The 24,932-nt window shown below is 40.8% G+C and overlaps 2 protein-coding genes across 2 annotated transcripts; one reads left to right on the top strand and one right to left on the bottom strand.

Annotated features, from left to right (window-relative positions):
• Nucleotides 1-12,102: 12,102 nt before the first annotated feature.
• On the top strand, nucleotides 12,103-13,144 carry LOC115257834 (uncharacterized). Its single transcript, XM_062848287.1, has one exon. The coding sequence runs from the start codon at nucleotides 12,103-12,105 to the stop codon at nucleotides 13,003-13,005; it is 903 nt and encodes a 300-aa protein (XP_062704271.1). The 3' UTR covers nucleotides 13,006-13,144.
• On the bottom strand, nucleotides 13,048-14,344 carry LOC134286641 (uncharacterized). Its single transcript, XM_062848286.1, has 2 exons — nucleotides 14,279-14,344; nucleotides 13,048-14,198 (listed from the first exon to the last, which is right to left on the bottom strand). Exons 1-2 carry the CDS (start codon nucleotides 14,342-14,344, stop codon nucleotides 13,161-13,163), a joined length of 1,104 nt encoding a protein of 367 aa, XP_062704270.1. The 3' UTR covers nucleotides 13,048-13,160.
• Nucleotides 14,345-24,932: the final 10,588 nt, after the last annotated feature.

Genomic DNA, 24,932 nt, shown 5'->3' with positions numbered 1-24,932 from the left:
TACCATACATGTACCAACTTTGAAATACTGTATAATTATGAAGATTTCTGAGATATTTTGAACAAGCATTTGTTTTAATCCCGAAAAAAAATCCTTGGAATAAATATTAGGTAATGTAATCTTCATGAATGAATAATCATCTGGACATGTTTCTTGAAACTACTGATAAAATCGCCACTTTTGCAGTATTTTCGCCCCCCGTAGACCCGCGATTTCTGCTCACTTTGGGATTCTCTGGTGTGTACCCATCTCTAATTTTCACGAGTTACTACTGATTACCGAGAGAGAAAAAAACGCAAAACAATGTAACAAAATTGAAAAATGGTATAATTTGAACAAAATAGAATAAAAATTCAACTTTTTTTTGGTAACACGCATAATTTTACTTCATATTTGAACATGAGAAAAATTAAACCTATAGTCCATTAGAAAAATTAATTCGAGCCAATTTAATTAATAAAAATCTGACAGGAGGTAGCAGGAGGTAACAGTGAAACATAAGTAGCTAATCTTTATAGGTCAATAATACATAGATGGGATGTGCATATAAAAACATCAAAGGACGGACTCGACTATCCGGCAATAGGAAAAAATCACACTGGATAATTGAACATTTTTTTTTCATTACCTTATTGTGTTAAGGTACCTTAATTAGTGTCCCTTCCGGGGATTGCTCCGGGATGTCTATCTGGGTATTCCTCCCAGAAATTCCTTCTGAAAATCCTTCTGCTCCTTTCTTCTTCTTTAACTTTGCGATTCTACGTTCCAACCGGAACTTGGCCTGCCTCTTCAAGTGTTATTCGTGTAATTTAACAGTTTAAGGCTTTTTTGCCTGTCACTGCCTGAATTTTTACACATTTTTTTTAAAAATACCTTTTTAAGCGAAATAAATTTCACGCGATTTTTACACTATTTTCTTGAAATTACGCTATTTGCTGAATTCTTCTCTCCTGGTTGCTATTGCTTTCCGATGGGGCTTAAATTTCTACCGGAAATCTCTCCCTTGGTTTTCTTTAGTAATTCCTACTAGAGATTCTACCTTGTATTGCTCCAGAATTCTTAATGGATTTCTTCTGAGAAATCGCCAGGAAATAATTCAGAAGTTCCTTTAGGTGAATTCGTCTTTCAGAAATAAGTTTCTCTAGGAAAGAGGAGTCTAGGATCTTGGAATACAATCTGGGGATTTCTACAGCAACTCCTGAAGGGTTCCCAGAAGAAACAAAGGATTCCCCAAAAAAAAATCTATACAAATCCCATTAGTTTGGAAAGTATCCTTCGAGGAACAATTGGATGATTTCTTGAAAGAACTTATACAGGATTACTAGAAGGAATTTCTCAAAGATTCCCACAAGGAACTTCTGGAGGATTTCCAGGAATAACTCCCCGAGATTTCTATACAGAACATCAGGAAGACTCCCTGAAGAAACTTCTGGAGAATTTGAGTAAGGATTCCTGGAAGATACACTCCCGATCAAAAGTTTGAGGTCACCCCCTCAAAAACATGTAATTTTTTTAAGCCCATATCTCCGCCAATTTGTGTCCGATTTCAAAACCCTAGGTTTCATTCAAAAGATAATAAATCAAAGAAATTTTAAACATGATTTCAAAAAAACTTAAAAAAAAAATTGTATGTAAACTTAATCAAAAGTTGCCAAATTTTCTAAAAAATGAAAATAAACTTACGGCAGTGTCGCTGGAAATTGGTTCGATCAAATTTTAAGATGAGAGTGGTAATATAACCCATTTTCTATTAGCTTTCAGCTACTTTTTACAGAACTTAGCTAAAAAATCTAGAAAAAAAAGATATTAAGTAAATTAACTCTTCATGTCATCAACCAAAATTTTGGGGTCACCCCTCAATATGATGTGTCAGCCAAAAGTTTGGGGTCACTTTCGTAAAACATGGAAAAGTGATTTGATGATATCTTCGTCATCTATAGTTCAATTTTAATTCTTTTTGGCTCATATCAAAGATAATTAACTAAATTTACGTTTGATGTCTTTAACTTAACGTTTTTAACGTTTTTTGTATATAAAAATGTTATGTAAAGTTAACACATTTCACCACATTTCAAAAAATGAGGCAACTTTACGTTAAGTTATAGTATGTAAATTTCAACAAATATGTGCGGTTCAATGTCAATGCAGTAAGTATCATTCATTATGTTTCAAATAAGCCAGGAAGAATTAAAATTGAATGAAAGATGCCAAGATATCAACAAATCACTTTTCCATGTTTTACGATAGTGACCCCAAACTTTTGGCCGATACATCATTTTGAGGGGTGACCCCAAACTTTTGGTCGATGACATCAAGGATTAATTTACCTAATAACTTTTTTTTTCTAGATTATTTAGCTAAGTTCTGTAAAAAGCAGTTGAAAGCAAATAGAAAATGGGTTATATTACCGCTTTCATCTTAAAATTTGATCGACCCAATTTCCAGCGACACTACCGTAAGTTTATATTCACTTTTTAGAAAATTTGGCAACTTTGGGATAAGTTTACATACAATTTTTTGTTGAAAAAGTTCCTTTTAAATCATGTTCAAAGTTTCTTTGACTTATTATCTTTTGAATGAGACCTAGGGTTTTGAGATCAGACGCAAATTGGCGAAGATATGAGCCTAAAAAAATGACATGTTTTTTAAGGGGGTGACCCCAAACTTTTGATCGGGAGTGTAACTAAACTTCTGGGAGATTCCCAGTAAACGCAGTAAGAAATCGGGGAGAATTATTATTATTATATTAGTTTTATTTACGAGATTTTCATCCCAAGGCTGATTCATCTAGCAGTCATGGGGAAATAACAAAGATGAAAGATGGAATCCTCTTGGAAAATCTCTGGGAAGCACTGGCATAGCCACGGGGGGCGGTGTAAGGTTTAACTCCCCTCTCTCTCTCTCTCTCTCTCTCTCTCTCTCTCTCTCTCTCTTCTTGGCGTAACGTCCTCATTGGGACAAAGCCTGCTTCTCAGCTTAGTGTTCTATGAGCACTTCCACAGTTATTAACTGAGAGCTTCCTCTGCCAATGACCATTTTGCATGCGTAAATCGTGTGGCAGGCACGAAGATACTCTATGCCCAAGGAAGTCAAGGAAATTTCCTTTACGAAAAGATCCTGGACCGACCGGGAATCGAACCCGTCACCCTCAGCATGGTCATGCTGAATACCCGTGCGTTTACCGCCTCGGCTATATGGGCCCTAAGGGTTAACTCCCCCCCACTGCTGAATTTTTCGGCTGCGCCGCTATTTTCAAACTACAAATACAATTGCTCAATACTGTCTACAAAATGTAAGTGAAAAATTAAAAACGGTATCATTGACCGCTGAAAACCCCTCCCAGAGACAATTTCTGGCTACGCCACTGCTGGGAAGTATTCCTAATAAAAGACCCAGTAGGTGGAGGTGTTTCTACTACGCATAAACAACAAAACAAAGTCATGTAGGAATCCTTTAAAGAAATTTTAAGATGGAGGACATTCCAGGTCAAAATATTATAAGAAACTTTTCGAAGAATCAAAGGAAGAACTTCTGATGAAATTCTAGATAAAGTGTTGAACGAATCCCAGAAAGAAATTCTGGAGGAACTCCAAAAAAGAAGCTTTGGAGAAATACCAGAAAAAAATTTTGGAGGGATTTCAGAAAGTGATAATGAAAGAATTCCCTTCGGAAATTCTAAAGAAATGGAGAAACTCCTATACAGGTCGGACTCGATTATCCGGAGCCGGGATCTGATGTTTTTCAAACACATATCTGGGGAACGGAATGCTCTAAAAAGCTGGAATATGGACATTTTGTTAATGCAACATTGATAAGTAATCAGTCAATATTTCAGCTTCTTTCAGCATACCGTTTGCAAGATATGTTTTTGGGAAGCGCCAAAACACGACTCCGGATGATCGAATCCGACCTGTATTTCAAAAGTAAAATTCTGGTGAATCTCCAGAGCAACACTTAGGTGAATTTCAACAGGATGTCTAGGTTAAATCCCAGAATGATTTTCTTAGCCCATCTTGTGCATTAGGGCCATTCTAGACCCAAACCGTACACTACTTCAGTGAGCTGTTCACAACATAATGCGTAAGGAAGGTTAATAAATTCCAATTCATGGTAAAATATTTGAAGGGATCCTCAAAGAAATTCCAGGAGAAATTTAAAAAGAGACATCTAGGTTGATCCGAGGAGAAATTTATGAAGAAATCATAAGGGGTAGAACCTCTTTTCTATAAAAAATCTTATGGAATTCCGAAAGATAAACAATCGGCATGGGACGAGATAATCTAGAAGAATTATGGAGGAACTTCTTGGGGAATCCAATATTCTGGAGAAGTTACAAGTGATTGCTTAGAAAAATTCCTGGAGATTTCCTAAAAGTATCCTAGACGAAATATTTATAGGAATATGTAAAGATGATACTCGTGGAGAAACGCCTCCGGAAGGAAGTGAACATATCTTGTTTGTTAGGATATCGAAATTACGTTCTTGGAGATTAACCCTCAAGCAGTCGCGTCTTCGGCCACCATAAGCGGCACCACACGCACGCTGTAGATCACAAGCGTGCTTTTTCCATGGTGCGTGTACTCAGTACACGACGCGATCGCTCCCGGGTTAATCATTCGTGCAAGTATGTCATACTTTAAAACGTCGATCCGGGTACTGGAACTGTAATAGGGTGACGAAGGGTATTATCGGCAGGTTTGTTCTCTTCGTCATGGGAGGTTTTTGTGGGCCAAATTGCCTGAAATTTGGGCATGTTGCGACGGGAATTCATCCCGCCGCAGATGATTTTCGGACGCTGAAACAGAAACCAGTTTCACAGCATTGTTTTTCAACAGACGCTCGAAACTACAATTTATTTTCATTAAATTAGACATAAAATAACATATAAATTAACTTACACTTTTAGTTTCGTCCAGACGTCAACAAAGAATGGATATAATGACAATAATAATCTACATACAACATACAATGTGACGTATCACTTCAGCTTGCACATACAACTTGAACAACAACTTGTATGCAAGCTATACAACATATTTATGTACAATTACAGTGCCGTTCATTAGTATTGCCATGGGCGAACAGGGCATTTAACTCGGCTTGGTTGGGAAGGATTTCAGGCCTACTTTGAGCTTAACAGGTTTCGAAACCACCCCCCCCCCCCCATGACGAAAAGAACAAAACTGCCGAAAATACGTAAATTCCCCTATGTGTCATTCTTGCGTTCGACGAAAATAGATTTCCAAAAATATGGTCACAAATGTGGTGAAAACCTCTTGTCGGCGTCACAGTAGGGTGGGGCTAATTTCAAAAAATCTCTCCGATACATGATTTCCCATGTGGGATGGAAAGTGATCTACTAGTCGAAATAAGTGAACCGTACAAAAATTAGCGATTTCGGTTGATATTTAGGGGTGACGCAAAGGGTTCAAGTAAAATTTTTGCTAGAACAAACTTTCAAAAAACATTTCAAAATTAATTTTCAAACTTATTTTTTCTATACTAAATCGGTGATTCTAGAACCCACTTGAGCCAAATTTGTGCTCAAAATTGCAATATCTTCACTGGTTTCTGAGATATTTGAAAAATATGTCGTTTTTGCGACCTCCATACATTTTGTATGGGATAAAAAAAATGTGAAAAACTTTGAACCTCATTTACTCAAAAATGGGGTATTGACACTTATACATACCCACTTTGCTTCTCACCCTCTCAAATGTGTAGTAATTTACTCCTTCTGTATTCTGCCTAAATGATTGATGGATTCTTTTAGGAATAACAATTAATTAATTGCAGTAGACAAGTGATAAAAGATAAGTGTTTTACTGTGAATTTACTTAAAGTTTGCTTCTTTTCAACTCTCAAAGATTTTTAGCTCACCTTCACTGAGTGTAAGCCCTCGTTTGCCCAGCCGTAACTTGTTTAACTATTCTACTCCCTCCGCCACACACGGCTATTCCAACCTATTCCAACATGTGTGTTCTTCCATTTCTTCACCCCAATCAATGACCAAACTAGAGCAACGTAAAATCACACATTACTAGCATCCCTCTTGTTTCGCAGCCAACCGACCATTGCTGTGCCAATTGTGAGCGGGTGGTAATTGAGATCCCCGGAAATAGAAGGCGATAATTAGGATATTGGGTCGATTTCAACACCCACCACCGAGCGCCGTTCGTTAGGCCATAGAAAGAAAACCCGGGGACAACATAACAAATGACTAATTTATGTCAATTTGGCCGTGGAGACGAAGCCAATGTATGTAATTTACAATTTGTAGCAAATGATTACCGATGATTTATGGGGACGCCGCCGCACCGGCTTGTAACAGTCAGGCAGCAGCCAGCGCAGTGTTGACGGTGAGGTAAAATTTCGTTTACTCGAACGGTGTGTCCCCGGGGAGTAAATTGTACGGCCGACCGTGTTGGATGTGCAGGCAGCTCAACAAATTCCAAAGATGCAATAAATCACATCATTACTGCGATTATGAGTGACAGACATCACGTAGCGGGGACTGTACTGGATGAAAGTCGAAGGAATCCGATAAGTGGTATCACCAGTAGTACCCTGGCCAGTACTGGATGGCTTCATTCACGTTTCGCGTCAGAAGGCGCTCTCGGAAGAGCAGTTATGTAGCAAGTTTGGCATTGTGATTCTGGTTGAATGTTTTCCACAGACACACTGGAGAATGGGTATGAGGAAAAAGATTGGAAGTTACTGTTATATGGGACCTGAAAAGGAGCGAATCTGCTGTGGAATGAATGAAATTTGAACGCATGTGAAATTCGACAAAAATTCCTACGGTGGCTGCTAAACTCGATGTGAGAAAAAAAAAAACTGGTGAGAATCTCTTCAACTCATAGACATTAAATTAATTCGTTATCCTTATACTCGTGGCTGAGTTCTATAATCACATACTTCATTTAAGTACCTATAATACAAAATTACTTACAACGTCGAGCACTTGAGTGCTACACTAGGTATTAACCCGGGAGCGATCGCGTCGTGTACTGAGTACACGCACCATAAAAAATGCACGCTCGGGGTACACAACGTAAGCGTGGCGTCGCTGCAGGTAGTCTAAGACGCGACTGCTCAAGGGTTAACAAAAAAAACATTAAAAACATTACTAAAACACAAAAAAGTTCAAGCACAGATAACAGACGTTTATGCTTATATTGGCAATGTGTGTAAAAATGCTCAACAGCCATTTTGTATGTAACGAGCAGCTGAAACTCATGTGGCAATCATTTAGAGATGGCGCAGTGATCGATAGTCAGTGATCGCTTTCAAGATTGCATGCACTACGCAATTTTACATTCAAGATTGTATTCGATCTTGAATGAAACTGGAACTTTGAACTATTCTTGCATTCAGTTTAGATGTAATGTCGCAATCAGTTGAGTAGATGGCGGTAGTGAGCCAACGTATATCATTTTGAACATTTACACAGGATTCTGCGAAAAATTTGTACTAGCATAAACATCTGTTATCTGTGGTTCAAGCATAATTCAGAATATTAAAAACATCTTCTAAGAGCAGCTTCAGTAAATTACGAAAAATAATATGAAAATATAAAGTTATCAAAAAAGATTGGTAACAATTAATCGTGGCTTATTTCACATACCCTTATGTCTTGGCACCATTGCAACAACAGCAGCTGCAGCAACATTCGTCCGTCACTCACTGAGGCAGTCAGTCAGTTATCCATCCAGCCGCCAAGCAGCCAGTAGTCAGTCCAGTCTGCAGTCTCCCCATTCTTGGGATAGCCGAAGAACACTGTCTGCCATCCAGCCACTACTGTCTGGGCGATGGTCATTTAAGGAAGTGCTGCTGCCATCTCTCATCACACCGTCGTCGTCGTCGTCGTCGTCCGCTGCAGTCGCGCAATCGCTGATCACATCTCCCATTTCCTGTAGGGGCAAGTGAAGAAAAATGAACTGATTAGGATATTGGAATCACATTTTAAAGTGATGAGCATTGCAGATGCTTTAACTTCTAAAAATGGGTGTACAAATAACATCCTTATTGCATCTTGGCCACGTAATAAATTACCCTCCGCTTGTAAGTAGGTCTAACATTCACCCGAATCAGTTCGACAGATAATGCAAAAAACGTATTACTACACTGGGCTGCATTAAGTGGTTCAGATTCAGCTTCGTCACCGGCTTTCTGAATTACCAGTTAAGGCTCCTTTGAATGCCGGGAATTTTATGCCTCCCGTCGAATTTATGCTGTTTCCAGATTTTCCGGAACACATCAAACACTTGAGAGGTTTAGTGCAGCCTCATGCCTTATTTCCTTCGACACGACTGTACAACTTGCTCCTAGACTATTTGGGCGATAGCCGATGAAGCAGCGTTCCAGATTAAACCATTTCTACACATCCTATGACAAGATTGTCCGAAGTCATGACTCTACCATGCGGCAAGCACGATCCACCCTAGACCTTCAGTTTAATATCATCTCCGATCAACTGAAGGTCTAGGGTGGATCGTGCTTGCCGCATGGTAGAGTCATGACTTCGGACAATCTTGTCAGAGGATGTGTAGAAATGGTTTAATCTGGAACGCTGCTTCATCGGCTCTTTGGCCACGTCCACAGGGAACTTCAACCACAACACCTCGTCGTTCATGACATTTTATAACTACGGGCCAAGGATTGAACCTTTTGCATCTATTTTTTTTTCTTTTAAATTATGATAATCTACTCAACAGACAGCTGATCTGGGAAGTCCAGATAATGTGGGGTTAAAGACCATCATATTCTTCAACCACTTACCCTAATTTACAGATGTTTTGTCTGCTAGGGTACTGCGTGAGCGATTCCAATTGGCGGCTGCACTTACACTTTGTACAGTGCCTAATGTAATCTATTCTAATTCTGCTATATTGTACTGGTTGCCGTTGCGCTGCTGTCACTTTCTACCCCCGATTGGGGGTCCATTACGAGTTGCCGTTAGCCAATATCCAAGTTTCCGGGTCCGTTAGAGCATATGCTCAGAAGAGGGTCAGGTTTCAGCTGCTCTGGGGGAAGAGCAACTGACGAAAGATGGCAAGTACCGGTGCTGGGATCGAACCCATGATCATCCACTTATCAAGTGAACTTGTAGCCACTACGCTACGGGCCCCGGCAAAAAGACCATCTTCTACAACAAAAGTAGAAGCCAGTACTACTCTTTCCTCTAACCACATAACATAAGTGGAACTCTGGCTCTAAAAGTTGATGCTTTTCCGATTTCATACGCTGGTATGCAGGGCGCCGAAATGTCAAATGCGTTATAACACTATTGCCATTTAATTTTTTAGCATTTATACAATTTTTCAATGCTGTGAAGTAAAACAAAGATCTCATAGACCGGCAAACCGTGGAGATCTTAAATATTGAGACATAAATTGTGATGAAACTTTGTAAACTCAAGTCGAAAATACGTTTTCTAGCCTTAAATATAAAGGGAGATCGATATGTGAAACGGGGATGTGCTATTTAGAAGATTTTAATGAATTTATGACAAAATGAATAAGTGGATTCCCAGCAGTTCGTTTTGTGCATGTATCTGATGCCAGTCTTCGTTCCTGTATTCTTTGCCAAAAATGGAATACTGGTGGGATCAGATATTTTTTTTTTGTTTACCAAAATAAATGACAGTTCGACGCCTCTTTTGCAAGATACAACAGTTTCGCGTGCTGGAAAAGGATACAACTTTTGCCTTCCCTCTGACTATGTAGTTCCACTTATGTTATGTACTCTAACCCCTAAACAACATTCTCATGGTCGCCAAACCCTTCGTCTCTCCGGAACTACAAAGAAGGCATTGCTTCAGAGAAGAGCTAGTGCATATCGCACCCTCATGGTTTGCTGAGTAGCCTGCAGCAACGAACATCGATGAGTCGCTTTATGGAGTCCACCAAGATAGCATGCTGAGCTGGGGCCTTCACATGCACCGACCTTGCCGAGAACCCCTTTCGAACCGCGGGCTCGGAACCATCCCAGTAAACCAACGCCACGACAACAACGTTACCAGGATGTTCTCACAGTGGCCACTTAATCGCTGTAAGAGTCGGCACAAGGGGCCTGCAGCTATAAACTTTCCGAAAAGTATACCTGAAGTATGCCTGCCCATAACTGCATATTTGTAACATTTGCATATTTTGCTACTATTGAGTTAATATCGGAGATCATCATCAAATCACACGTACTTTCGAGTAACTAAATAAAATTTAAATGTTTGTTCTAGAATCTATGAAAAAATACCAAGTCATTTTGTCTCATTGACAAATGTAACCGCATAACAGTCACACTGCGGAAATAGACTGGCTGTAAAGTGTGTCATCATTCATATTTGGGACTGATTTATTTTCTGGCCATTAGTCTGGCATACAAGAAGTGCTGTAGAAGATTTTATTGCGAAATTCATAATTTTAAAATTATAAGATTTTTTTTTTGAGATTTTCGTTCATTCCCATACTAGAGAAAGTTGCAACTTTGGGCTCAATTTTCTCCACTGCCTACTTATGTCGAATGTTACTGTTATGCGGTTATGGGCAGTATCGTCGTAGTATTTCTAGTATTTTCTGTAGCATAGCAACCCATGAAACAAGACACACAAATAACACTGTGCATGCATACGACGAACGTCATAAAATCAGTTTTCTTCTAACAAGTGGTGGACAAGGTGAATTGAAAAGTCAGCTTTTTTCATCAAATCGTGTCGTGAAATATTTTATTTGTTCCTACTTTTAGGTGTAGATCAAGCTCCTGCTACTAGACGGCTTAAAGCCTTCATCATATTGCTGCTCAATTTAACCGGATTCGACGTTCATGATACTCCGCCGTACATATTATAAGAATCGAAAAAAAATCTACTTTGGCGATTACATATAATCGCAATCAAAGATACCCGCCAAATAATCGCAGTGTCAGTGATCAAAAATTTTCCTTGTTTGTTTTCTGTTGCATTTCACCCAGCGTATAGCCATTTCCGGCATTTGGAGGCACTTGGTAAGATTGTAATATAATAAATTCAAAAAAATGTCGATTTTCATGAGATTAACTCCGTTTTAGATCATGGATACTATCCTGCAAGAAATAAATGCTAAACATGCCTCAAAAAACACCGTTTATCACTGCCTCTATGGGTACTACTTCCTGGGACTCAAGCGAAATCACTTGGCAAGGATATACAAAAAGCATCCTACAACTAGGGTAAAAAATATAATTTGGACATGTATATAATTTGGACATGCACGTCGATGTATGCCTTGTTCCGGAGAGCTACTAAAAGAGGATACTTCTCAATATCGATTATTGGATCAAATAGACCCTATTTTGATGACTTACGTTGAAAATACGCTTAACAATTAAGAATTTACTTCAAAATTTTCGAAAATGTAAATAATTTCACTAAAACCCCTCAAATGCACAGTTATGCAAGACGACATACACTTCACAGTCACATACAATATTCACCTCAAAATCGTTGAAATAATAATTGTAAGAAATTTAAAAGCCTTATTGCATTGAAACATGTTCAATAAAGAAGCATTAGGCAGCCAATCTCTTAACATTCATCTAGAACGCATAAAATAGGCAGTGTCCAAAATACATTACAAGTTTTCTACTGTAAATATATTTTGGTCATCTGACGAACTGCATGGGGATGCACTGCGATTGCATACTTGGAGGCGTATTCTGTGGGTCTGGCGATATTTCCTCGATTTTAACAAAAACTGTAATAGTTATAGAAATAGATGCCTGTTAAGGTGACAAATTTGATTATTTGCAAGAAAATATTTGTTAAGTTATGCTACTTCCATGATTTAGCAGTATTCACAACTGAACATTAAGATAATTGCCCTGTCCAAATTATATATACCTGAGGGTGTCCAAAACGTATTTTCGGTGTCCAAAATGCAATTCTAACAGGCGAGTGTAAATTGTGATTTTCTTAGCATAAAATGCTTTCGTTAAGGTTTTTGTCACCAGGAACGCAAAGTACAATCATATTATAAGCGTATTAGTAACTTTGCAAAATAATCAATTGCTTTCTAAGGAAGCTAGGGGACGATTTTTTCAATGTTGTCCTCAGCCTGTCCAAAATACATGAATTACCCTATTGCTGGTTGGATAAAAAAGTATGAGCAGGAAGGAATGTTTGATCGTAAAGAACGGTCCAGAGTTTTCAAACGTTTTGGCTTAGCAGAACGACAGTGGATTATAGAGCTCTACAATAAACGTCCGGTGTTGCTTCTCGACGAGGCAAGGGATTTGTTCCAACGCGAATTCAAGAAAACCATAAGTGCAGCTTCTATCAACAGGATACTGCATGATGAAGGGTACTCGTGGAAAGTCTTGGAGCGACGAGCAATCCAGCTGCGATTCAGTGACATCCAGCGTTTTTTCAACGAACCTTTAAGCATAGTATGGGATCTACATGCTCTGGTGTTCTTGGACGAAGTGTCATTCGACAATAGAGGCATGTTGCGGACGAAAGGCTATGCGCCGGTTGGGAAGAAGCTTATATATCGTGGAAAATTTGTCCGGAGGCCTCGTTGTTCGCTTTTGAGCTTTCTGGGATACGATGGGGTTTTAGAAACCTTTTCAACTGAGGGTACTTTTACACGTGCAAAATTTTTCGATTGCATTCGTAAATTTGCAACTAATGGAAGTGTCCAAACGCACCCTGGAAAGTACTCAGTGTGGATCATGGATGGAGCACGAATACACTGCCATAAATCAATCATTGACTACCTTCGCTCACTTAGAATTATAGTACTATTTTTGCCAGCTTACGCTCCATTCTACAATCCAATAGAGTATGTCTTCGGATACCTTAAAAAATATTTGAAACGGAATTATGTTGAGAATGATAAGACAGATTTATCAGTAATAATTGCTAGAGCTTTGATTAGGTTTAAGTCATACGACTGCATACGAATTTTCCGTAAATGTGGGTATTTGGCTGGAGGTCAGTTCGATCCCAGTATTGGATTGAATCAAGAATAATGAAACCATGTATTCTAATAAAGTTGCCGTAAGGTTTTATTTCTGTTTTAGTGAATAAAAATAAATAAATAAACTAACTCCTCAATATTTTATTTAATAACAATTCATTTATCAATTACAAAGTAAAAAACAATACAAATCTTTCGAATTCTTGGTCATTTATGATCCACATCTAGACAGTCGGTTACCGATTGAGCTAATTCTGCCGAATATCTGTTTTCTGTTACAGCAACAGATCTGGTCATAGCACTCAGCATGTCTCCATACTCTTTCTGTTTTTCTTCCAGCAACGATATTCTTCCTGCCATTAATGATGCTACATTCAACAACTGCTCATGGTCCGCCCTAAGATCGTTCAGAATTCTGGAATACGCGTTGTTAATCTTTGTTGCTACATTCAAGTCCAATCGAGCCTTTGCTAGCAGGGTATCACTATGAACTGGAACAGAGCTGAACAGACTGATCAGGTGCTGTGGAGGAGTTTGATTAATAAGTTCTTCCCGTTTATCTTGAGGTTGAGAACTTATCCAGCTGGCCCAACATCCCCAATTGACATCATCTCCGCATAGGTACTTGCAATGAGTGGCCTTCAGATCATCTTTCAATTTGTTAATCGATACAATTGACTCGGCTCCAGCCCGATCCTTTTCGAGGGGTCTCAGTAGTTGGCTCTCAACCGCGTGCCATTTGGCCAGGGTAGTAACACGATCCGAAAATTTGTACAATACGATCCATACTTCCTTGTTTAGCCAGCCTTGCAATGTCTTTCCATCCACTTTCGTTGGCAGCGTATTTCTTTTGCTACTTTTGTCGTGGAATACCATGAAATTATTCCGATTTTCAAATACCGGCTGATCCTCGTCCCACGAAATCTCCTCAACGTCAGCAGCTGCTCCGAGAAAGAGTAAAGCACGATGCAAGAATTGTATGCAATAGTTCCACAATTTCTGCATAACGTCATCGACTTCATCGGATGCAACAGCAACTTCACCACAGCGATCGAACGATTTTTGGTTTTTGAAATTTTTCAGGTACACAGTACCTGAAAACTGGAACTTTCCACCGTTGTCCTTGTCGTTGTCTGATTCGTTATCGGAATGGAGGCTGGCATGAATTGTCTTCAACTGAAAAGAATTAGAGTTAGTGAAGTGTTTTTTAAAATCACAAATGTTCTTACTTTCTTGGATGTAGAGCTTGGACCAGCTTCACAAGCATCACCGTCTTCTGATTCCAAGTAAACGGTGTCAGTTGAAATCGCATCGTATTCAATTACTATGTCGGAGATTTCATTTCCATCACCTGATCCTAAACTACCAGTAACGGAATCCGCGTTGGACATTTTGTTCAAGTATTCGAAAATGCTCAAGAGAGATGCACGTTTGAAAAACTGTCAACTAATGGCTCAATATTTTGACGGGTTTGACACGCGCTTGCTGAGATTTGAGACTGCGGGTAAATTTTCTCTATCTTCCATGACTTGGAAATGTAATCGCCTAAACTGATACTTCAATGAAACGGACAATAAGTTTCGCGTGCTTCCGTTGCTTACATATTCAATTGGATGAAACAAGGTTTTGATTAGTTCAATTAAATGTCTTTATCGTTGAACTATACACACGTAACTTAACTGTTTTTCTAGATAAGTGAAGAACTTGCGCTGCAACTAGAGAACCGAAAGGCTTCCAGGGAAGTTTTATGCAGCTACTTTTCTATCCTGTAGACCATAGCCTATCTTAGCTGATCAACTATCTTAACGGTCACAGTACCGAAAGAATCCGTTTGTATAGCATTTTTTTTTAATAAAATGGTTTGAAATGAACCTCGTCTAACGCAATTTTTATTTGAAAAAGGTTTAATCTCCCCACGCCTATCGTGACGCCTATGCATTATGGCTGGCTAATAATCAGGTACTTTCAGGAAGGAATCTGATTTGAGTAGTTTATGCAAAAAATAGCTGAGCTAAATGACGAACATAGCCAGTTTGAGGAGACTGGAGACTGGAAGACCTAAAGCTCACGCAATAGAAATACACTAGAAATCCAATGGCGCTGTAGTCACTTTTTCCATTCAATTATGTTAATAACTTTAATTGCACTAATTGACTATTTTTATGTTTCCATCTTGTAGAAGACCTTTTGTTTTGGTAAACAAAACTTATTTGACACTTCTAGTACCACTACTGATGCTGTAAGGGCGTGGCAAACTAGATGTTAGTCACACAAACAGTCGCGACAATGCCCAAGCAACACACATGTTATATAAGAGTAACGACAGCGCATGTTTTGGTTGTATAGAAGTTAATTCGACGTTATTTCAACATTGTGTTAGAATTACGTAAAATAAACTTCTATACAACCAAAACATGCGCTGTCGTAACTGTTATATAACATGTGTGTTGCTTGGGTGGACTTCTGTGGCTAGTTATTCTAATGCTCACGCTGACTTTTATGCTTCCTTTGAGTGATTTGCACCAGAAACATCGAAGTAAGCGGCATCCTTCGATGCTAATAATGTCGTAGTATTTGCTAGTATTCTCTAGTATTTTTGGAAACTCAACCATGTTTAGAGTTGCAGGCCCCTTGAGTCGACAGGAAAAAACCGCAAGGCACCAATATGACCTACGTAGCCGATTTCGAACCCTTGGACCACCTCTTGTACTAGCTATTCTCCGAGTCCACCTCCTCTGTAGCTCCGAGACAATGTGGGTAATAGCCGTTGAAACGGCATTCCTGCCAAACTCATCCCTACACATCCTCTGCACAAGATTGTCCGGAGTTGTGTCCTTCCCGCATGTGGCAAGCATGCGGCCACGCGAAAACGTTGGCACACGAACAAAAGGTTGTTACGTTTGTAAATAGTTGTGAACATATTGTCAGTTAATTTTCTGTTTTGTACTGTGATTTGTTCATTTGCCCCTAAATTTTAATATGCAATGGTAGCGCTCCAAACATTTCAGGAGCGAACCAGCACAAAACACGCAAGCCGTCTCCTAACACGGACATCAAATTGTAGACGGTCTTGTGTTGTTGCCCAAATCAGGATGCCCCTTAGGATCAGAAATTCCTAGACCAAAACAAGCTATGAATACAGCAACAGATGCTGCGAACTAAAAGGCGAACTGCCAGAAAAAATACGATTACAGGATTTGACTGATGGACCAAGAACAATTATGAAACCTCATCATCCTGGTTTGGGACTTCGTTATCTATAGTTTAGATAACTGGGCACAATTAATGTTATGTTTTGCATGTTTGTGTTTTGTGCATTTGTAGTGTTCCATTTTAATTTGCGTATCTAAGTTCCCAGACGTGTGGCCCGATACGGAAAATAAAATGCACATTTATAAGGTTCCAATGTTTTCGTTATATTGGCGCCCAACGTGGGGCCTTGCGCATTTATGAGGTTATTTTTATGCATTTATGAGGTTCCAATGTACTATCCGTTATATTTTGATACATTGTATTAATTATTTTCTTTTAGTAATGTACTATTCGTTACATTACATACTATTCGTTAGATCAAATATAAGTGTCCGCAACAGTAAAGATAGATAAAGGCTAAGTGCTTGGTTGATGGCAGTTCTTTGGCCGTTGGTTAATGGCGTTAGATCATACCCTTTGCCAGGATTCGCTGGCGTTATTAGTTCTAAGTTAGCCTGGTGGCAATTAGTTTTAAGTTAGCCTGGTGGCAAGGTGTTGTGCTGCGTCAATTTGTGATGTTCCTAATTTGTGCAATTGTAAGGTACTATGTGTCGTTATATGTTGATACATTGTATTAATTAATTTCTTTTATTTTTGTAACATAGTATGTATGTAATGTACTATTCGTTACATTACATACTATTCGTTACAAGGTGCTCCACCATTTCCTCTAAACCAGCACAAACAGGGCTGTGGAGCGGACCTGGTGTGATGGTAAAACACGTGACTATCACGCCGAGGACCTGAGATCGAATCCCACTCCCGAAAAACTCACAAAAACTGTGAGTTCTTCCTTCGGAAGGGAAGTACAGCGTGGGTCCCGAGATGAACAAGCCTAGGGCTAAAAATCTCGTTAATATAGATAAAAAAAAAAACAAACAAACAGGGCTTCCGGGAGAACCCGCATGCCCGAAACGATGTACTGCCGAAAGCAACCATGGCCTGAAGAGGCCATAGTCAGCCTTATGGGTCCACCTTATTTTATGGAACTGTCCCACGCGCGCTGCCATTTGACCATGGAGGCCAACCTGGCAGTCCTGCATATGCCTCTTGTGCCGCGCATTTTGAAGTACTCTATGTCTTTCCTGATAAGGATGCCGATAGGCACCATACCAGTGACAACGCAGAGCGTGTCGTGTGACACGGTACGGTACGCGCTCGCAACCCTCAGGCACATTAGCCTATAAGCACGTTTCAACTTACCACGCTTTTAGTACTTAGCGCCGTGCCCCAAGCTGGGCTGCCATACCTTAGTATGGGTGCAGCGACACTAGCCAGAAGCTTGCTCTTACTGGCATACACCGCGAAGCAGTTGAACATCATTTGGGACAGTTCCACTATAGCGGTGGAGAAACTTTTGCAGCCGTCATCAACGTGGTTACCATCGCCGCCTAGTGTTTAACGGAGCGCTTCGAAGTGATAGTTTTTGACGGAGTGCTTCGAACACAACCTTGATGGAGTGGGCAGTATTTTTTTTTTTTTATCTAGTTCATTTATTTGGGGCTCAATCGCGTATAACGCTTTACGGAGCCGAAGATCTTTCTTTGTACTTAATAGTATACACTATACATAGTAATAACTTTTTAATGATATCTGTTAGTAATGGGTGGAAGCCAGGGTACTCGTGGCAGCTCGAGGTTAGAAGGTCACATTTTGAGGGATGGACAGGGTAAGGATTGGGCCAAAGGTTTCACTGCTGCTCATCCGGGGGTAAATCGCATCTTGCTAGCGAATTCGGTGCCTTGTGGTGTTGGTACCAACTTGTTGTGGAACTTGGTCTTCCGGATGGCCAGGAGTAGCTTGGTAACACAAAGAGGACAAAACAGAGAAAAAAAAAAACTGGAGAAGAAAACACAAGCGAATTAAACTTTTATACCAGCAGAGCGAAGAAAGTCGAAAATACATCCCATATATGTGACATCGCGGGTCCCCAACACATCTCTCACAAGAACAAAGGGTTGTCTACCTCGGGCCTCAAGGGTATCCAAAAGTAGTGCTCTGGAGGCGTCATTATCCGGGCATTGCCAAACTACGTGGTCGATGTCATCATAACCGGAACCGCACTTAGTACAAACATTGCTCAACGCGAGGTTAATCCTGTGTAAATGCGCGTCTAGCGAGTAATGGTTGGACATAAGTCTTGACATCACGCGAATGAAATTGCGACTTACATCCAAACCATACCACCACACTCGCAAAGAAACATTAGGAATAATGGAATGTAACCACCGTCCCAGCTGGCCATCTCGCCAATCATTTTGCCAACTTTGAAGAGAACTCTGGCGAACAAAATGGAAAAATTCATCATGTGAAATTCTTCTATCATAGATCTCACCTTCCTGTGCGCCCACCTTTGCGAGAGAGTCCGCCTTCTCATTGCCATAAATTGAGCAATGTGAGGGGACCCATACAAAGGTAATCTTGTAGGATCTTTCGACCAGTGCACCCATCTGCTCCCTTATTTTTGTAAGAAAGTAAGATGGATGTTTTACAGGTTTCATCGACCGGAGTGCCTCAATCGAACTAAGGCTATCCGAGAAGATGAAGAAATGGTCTACGGGCATGTTGGAAATCATCCCCAAAGCGAAATTGATTGCTGCCAGCTCAGCAACATAAACCGAACAAGGTTCCTGAAGTTTGCGGAAGGCGGTGAAATTTTCATTGAAGACACCGAAACCAGTGGATCCATTTATGCGAGACCCATCAGTGAAGAATCTCTTACAGGAATTGACATTTTGGTACTTTTCGTTAAAAATGCGAGGAATAGATAGACATCGAAGTTGATCTGGTATTCCATGAATAGCTTGTTTCATGGACAGATCGTATTTAACAGAGGAACTGTCATTAGTGAAGTGTACACGGGGAGGATTATAACTTGGTAGGCTTATGTCAGATGACATGTAGAACAGATAGATTCTCATGAATTTTGATTGAGTGTTCAGACTGAGCATTTCTTCGAAGTTTTCAATGACAAGTGTGTTGCTCACTCCACACTTGATAAGTAACCTTAGCGAGAGCTCCCAGAATCGGTTCTGGAGAGGTTTCACCCCTGCCAGGACCTCTAGGCTCGCATTATGCGTTGAGTGCATACAACCGAGAGCAATACGCAAACAACGGTATTGAATTCGTTCCAACTTTATTAGGTGGCAGTTTGCTGCTGAGTGGAAGCAGAAAGAGCCATACTCGAGAACAGAGAGAATAGTCGTTTTGTAAAGTTTTATGAGGTCTTCCGGGTGAGCACCCCACCATGTTCCGGTAATTGTGCGTAGAAAATTGATCCTTTGTTGACATTTTTGCACCAAATACTTGATTTGGGTACCCCAAGTGCCTTTTGAATCAAACCAGACCCCAAGGTATTTCGAAGTCAAAGACTGGTCGATTTCTATTCCCAAAAGATTGAGTTTCAGTTGGGCTGGGTTCCGCTTTCTAGAAAACACAACCAATTGAGTTTTTTGCGGAGCAAACTCGATCCCCAAATCTCTTGCCCAGATTGACAGATTATTTAGAGAATTTTGCAATGGTCTTTGCAACATTTCTGCATGTGGGCCTTTTAGAGAAACCACAGCATCATCTGCAAGTTGTCTTAGCGTGCATTGTCCTTCCAAGCAACTATCAATGTCTTTCACGTAAAAATTATAAAGCAAGGGACTTAAACATGAGCCTTGGGGTAGGCCCATGTAACTAATTCTGGAAGTTGTCAGTTGTCCGAGATTGAAGCTCATATGTTTTTCTGACAACAAATTATACAAGAAATTATTTAAAATTCCTGGAAGTCCACTATTGTGCAGTTTTTCTGACAATATTCCTATGGAAACTGAATCAAAGGCGCCCTTAATATCCAAGAAAACTGAAGCCAGTTGCTCCTTTTCCGCAAAGGCCAGTTGAATATCTGTTGAAAGCAACGCTAGACAATCGTTTGTTCCTTTGCCCTTGCGAAACCCGAACTGTGTATTTGAAAGCAAATCATTCGATTCAACCCAATGGTCGAGTCGTGATAGGATCATTTTTTCTAACAATTTCCTTAAACATGATAACATAGCAATTGGGCGGTATGAATTATGATCAGACGCTGGTTTACCAGGCTTTTGAATAGCTATTACTTTGACCTGTCTCCATTCTGGCGGAACAATGTTATTCTCCATCAATGAGTTGAACAGGTCCAGTAATCGTCTTTTCGCGATATCTGGGAGATTTTTGAGAAGATTGAACTTGATCATATCGCGTCCCGGAGCGGAATTGTTTGATGAAAGAAGAGCCATAGAAAATTCCAGCATAGTGAATGGTCTGTCCAGAGAACCGTCTCCTGAGGATGTTTCCCAAGAAATCGGTTGTGCTGGGACTGAGTCTGGGCAGACCTTTTTCGCGAAGCTAAATATCCAACGGTTGGAGTATTCGTCACTCTCATTAGAAGAAGAGCGGTTTCGCATGTTGCGAGCCACTCTCCAAAGCGTTGTCATTGAAGTTTCTCTAGAGAGGCCCTCAATGAAGTGTCGCCAATAACTACGCTTCTTCGCTTTCAGCAGGTTCTTCAGCTGTCTTTCGAGCTTAGCATACTCTTGAAAAAGATCTGAAGTACCATGCCTACGAAAAGCTTTGAAAGCATCAGATTTTTTAAGATACAACTGGGTGCAATCATCATCCCAGCCTAGTGTGGCGGGTCTTCTTTTGAAAGTTGCACTTGGAACTCGTCGTTTTTGTGATTCTAATGCACTCTTGTATATCAGTTCTGATAGGAATCGATATTCATCCAAAGGTGGGAGGGGGTTGAATGATTCGATGCCAAAAGATACCGCTTCTGCATATTTTTGCCAATCGATATTCCTTGTGAGGTCAAAAGGAACCTGAATTGGTTGGTCTGACCTTTCACTATTATGCTTTATGGTGGTTATAATGGGCAAGTGATCACTACCATGAGGATCCTCGATTACCTTCCACAAGCAATCGAATGATAGTGAACTTGACCCCAGTGATAGGTCGAGACGACTTTCTTTGCCGTCAGATGCAATACGTGTCACTTCACCTGTATTTAAAATGTTCAAATTGAAATCGTCGCACAAATCATAGAAAATGGCCGCTCTATTATCGTCACATGGTTCGCCCCACCCTGTACCATGTGCATTCATATCACCCAGAATTAAAACTGGATGTGATAGTGCAGCAACCGCATTCCAAAGATGACGGCGGTTAATTGAAATTCTTGGAGGAATGTAAACGGAAGCTACGCAAAGTTCTTTACCCTTTACGTTTATTTGGCAAGCGACGATTTCTACGCCAGGATGAGTCGCGATTGGAATTCTATAAAATGAGTAAGTCTTTTTGATCCCCAAAAGAACCCCTCCATAATGGTCATCTCGATCCTGGCGTATAATGTTAAAATCGTGGAAGTTGAGTTCATCTTCAGAAGAAAGCCATGTTTCACAAAGGGCAAATATATCACAGTCAGAGTTGTGAATCAAAAACTTAAACAGGTCTAATTTAGGTTTTAGACTATGACAGTTCCACTGTAGCACAGTGATCATATCTTGTACCTCACTTGATGAATTATCCATCGAAAGATATGATCGCAGCAAGGAGGGGCCATGATTGTGTCAGATTCCGAAGATATTCTTCTACTGTAGGTATAAACATATCAATAATGCCTCTAAATGTTTCTGGAAGGCTGAGGGCATTATATAAGCGATCCACGAGAACCCTAAAAGTAAACAGTCCTCGCTTGGGTCTAGGAGGCTTGCTTGAAGTGCGAGGAACTTTGGTAGCTTTTTTCTTGCTACCTTGTCGAATATTTGTCTTTGAAGTGTATTTAACAGGCGGAGACGGGGATGACAGATTCTTGCTACAACATGGATCTGAAGCTAAAGGAACCTGATTATTCGGAGTTTTTAAATTTACCCCGCCTCCTTTGACATTAGGCAAACTTTTGAGGGAAGACTTCAAAAAGACCTTTCGGCGCAATCCCGGGGAAGATGATGACTTCCTTTTTCCAGGTGCGTGTACCTCCGATAGAGATCCACCCTCATCAGTTTCGCCATCGTCCTGATCATCGGAAGACAACTCCTGATAGGGATTTTCAACTGGGACAGCTGATTCAGACACGGAATCTGGTGTTTTAAAAGATTTCACCATCTCCGCATATGTCTGTTTGGAGCGCCTTATGATAGAGCGACTCTCATTTCGAATGCGTCTTTTGTAAGCCGGGCAAACTTGCAAGTCATGTGGATCTCCACCACAGTAGCTACATTTTTCCGCTTCCTGTGTGCAAGAGTCCTCCAAATGAGCTTGGTTGTATTGCCACAACGGGGCTTGTTGTCGCAAAAGCTATCACTGTGACCAAACTGCTTGCATTTGGTACAATTAAAAACCTTCGGCCTAAAAAGATGCACTGGGTAAAAACCACCATCGATTACAACAAATTCCGGGAGGACGGAACCTGGAAAAGTCACTCGAAAAAACGCTGAAGGCGAGTACACCTTTTTATTTCCTTCCATGGAAGCCTTAGATAAGCGTTTACAGTCTAGGATAGCCACATCAGGAATTGACCTATTTTTGAATCGACCAAAGCCGGTCTTGATGTCCTCACATGTCAGCATTTCGTCGAGGATCTTCCCCTCCACCTCCACTTCTCGTGCTGGCACATAGACCACGTATTCAACAGTAAACGCTTCGTGTTGAGCAATTTCATTTGCTGCTTTGTAGCTAGGTGCGGTAACACGCAGCTTGGATGCTTTCACTTGGTGAACAACGGTCCCAGGATACTTACGCGTCAGCTCTCGAGAAATCGAAAGCATATTCAATGGTTTGCATTTGCGCCGGAAATAGACAACCCAAGGCCCAGGCGAAGATGGCTGATAAAACCGCGTACGAGCAATGATATCATTGGGAGGCGTTTCGCCTCCATTGGATTCATCCATGCACAGGAGAAGAATTAATACAAAATTGGTTTATATTTTAACACACTCTGTGTGGAACGTTAGCTAATAAGAAGAAAAAAAAACCGGCAAAAAAAAAAAAAAAAATTCACAAGAAAAAATATATATATAAAGAGAAAAAAATTTTACAATTGCTCACTCTGGCCTCAGCCCACTGTTGAGCCTCAGCCCACTGTAGAGCCTCAGCCTACTGTTATTGCAAAGTGGACAAACAACTAACACGTGATGACGTGATGAGCGGAGGAATGGGACAACACAAAACGAGATCGAATATCGATTATACTTATCGAGTGTATAGATAGCTGTTTGTTGGTGATGCCTCGGATGCACAGACAAAACGCTGCTGCTGCTTTTGTATCACCCGTCACACTCGTCACCGCCGCCGCCGCGCGCCGCCGTTGATATCGGGCCCGCTATTGATGGCGTGGGTAATTAAATTTCTGTTGCACAGTGCACTATTCCAATGCCTGCTTCCTTCCCGCGATCGCGGATCGCCCAAGACAATCGTCTTCGTCCTCGGTAGGATAAATAACTCGCGATATAAAAAACCACTAGGTGGGCAAAAAAACTCCACCGGCTACAAAGCGATTGACTGCGATTCAGACACGGTACACACGACCGGCTGCTTCAAACGATCGGTAAGGAATGGAGTGGGCAGTAGTCAACTCCACTTCTTCGATCGATTTTAACGTGGACTTCCAGCGTAATGTCGTCAGTGAAGCCGACGATCACCTCCCCCACTGGGAACTCTAACTTCAACACCTCATCGTACATGACATTCCACAACACCGGAACCAAGATGGAACCTTGCGGGACCTCTGAGGTTATGTGAAAGTACTTCCGACCCACCTCTGTGTCATAAACTAGTACTCGATTCCGGAAGTAACTTCTGAGAGTCTTGAACAGGTACCCGGAATCTGAATCCCAACTGAACGTATTCCTTTCACCCAGAACCATTGCTGCACAGTAGCGAATCCCTCTACTCTTACGTTGGAGCGCTATCTCGGCGGTTTTTGTAACCGTCAGGATCGCGTCTACGGTCGACCTTTCCTTTCGGAAGCCGATCTGACTGCTCGAGAGACCATTTACACCCTCGGTGTAACTCAACATTCAATTGGGGATGATACTTTCGAACACCTTCCCGTCGAGTCGATTAAGCATATTGTTCTACATGCCGAAGGGTCTGTGAGTGGTTTCCCCGCCTTTAACAATACAACCAGGCTCTGCCTCTTCCAAGTTTCTGGAAAAACTTTCTCGTCCAGGCATTTCTGCATGGCAGACCTAAACATCTCGGCAGACTCTGCAATAGCTACTTTTAAGGCCTGGTTCACTCCACCCGGACCCGCGATAGCGAAGTCCTTACCTACGCTAAAGGACTTTGCTATCCAGGAAAGATCCACATCGGTGACGCTCTCCTCATCGCCAGCCCCAGTCCCCTACGAAAAAAGACCAAGGACTCATGGCGGACTCGGACTACAAAAGGTAACTTCGATGATTGACGACTCCGCTCCATTCCATCTAAAGGTACTTTTGGTGATGACATTAAAAAGATCGACATCTAGCATGGCCAGTGCCTCTGGTAGGATTTGACATAAAGCATAAAGCCACTCGCCACCAGTCGTCGCCCTGTTAGCATCTTTGCTGGACTGCTAGATCTTTGATCACCACGGGAGGTGCATAGAAGATCCCGTTTACCATGGCGACCACGAAGACCTCATAACAAGTAGACACTAACTCTTGGACAGGGTATTTACACACGCAGAAAAAATAATTGTAAACACAATTAAATTCTAGTTCAAAT

This window comes from Aedes albopictus, chromosome 2 (genome assembly GCF_035046485.1).
Source record: "Aedes albopictus strain Foshan chromosome 2, AalbF5, whole genome shotgun sequence".
In the NCBI taxonomy this organism is placed as follows: domain Eukaryota; kingdom Metazoa; phylum Arthropoda; class Insecta; order Diptera; family Culicidae; genus Aedes; species Aedes albopictus.
The sequence above is the reverse complement of the archived record's forward strand: the minus strand, read 5'-3'. Positions and strand labels throughout refer to the sequence as shown.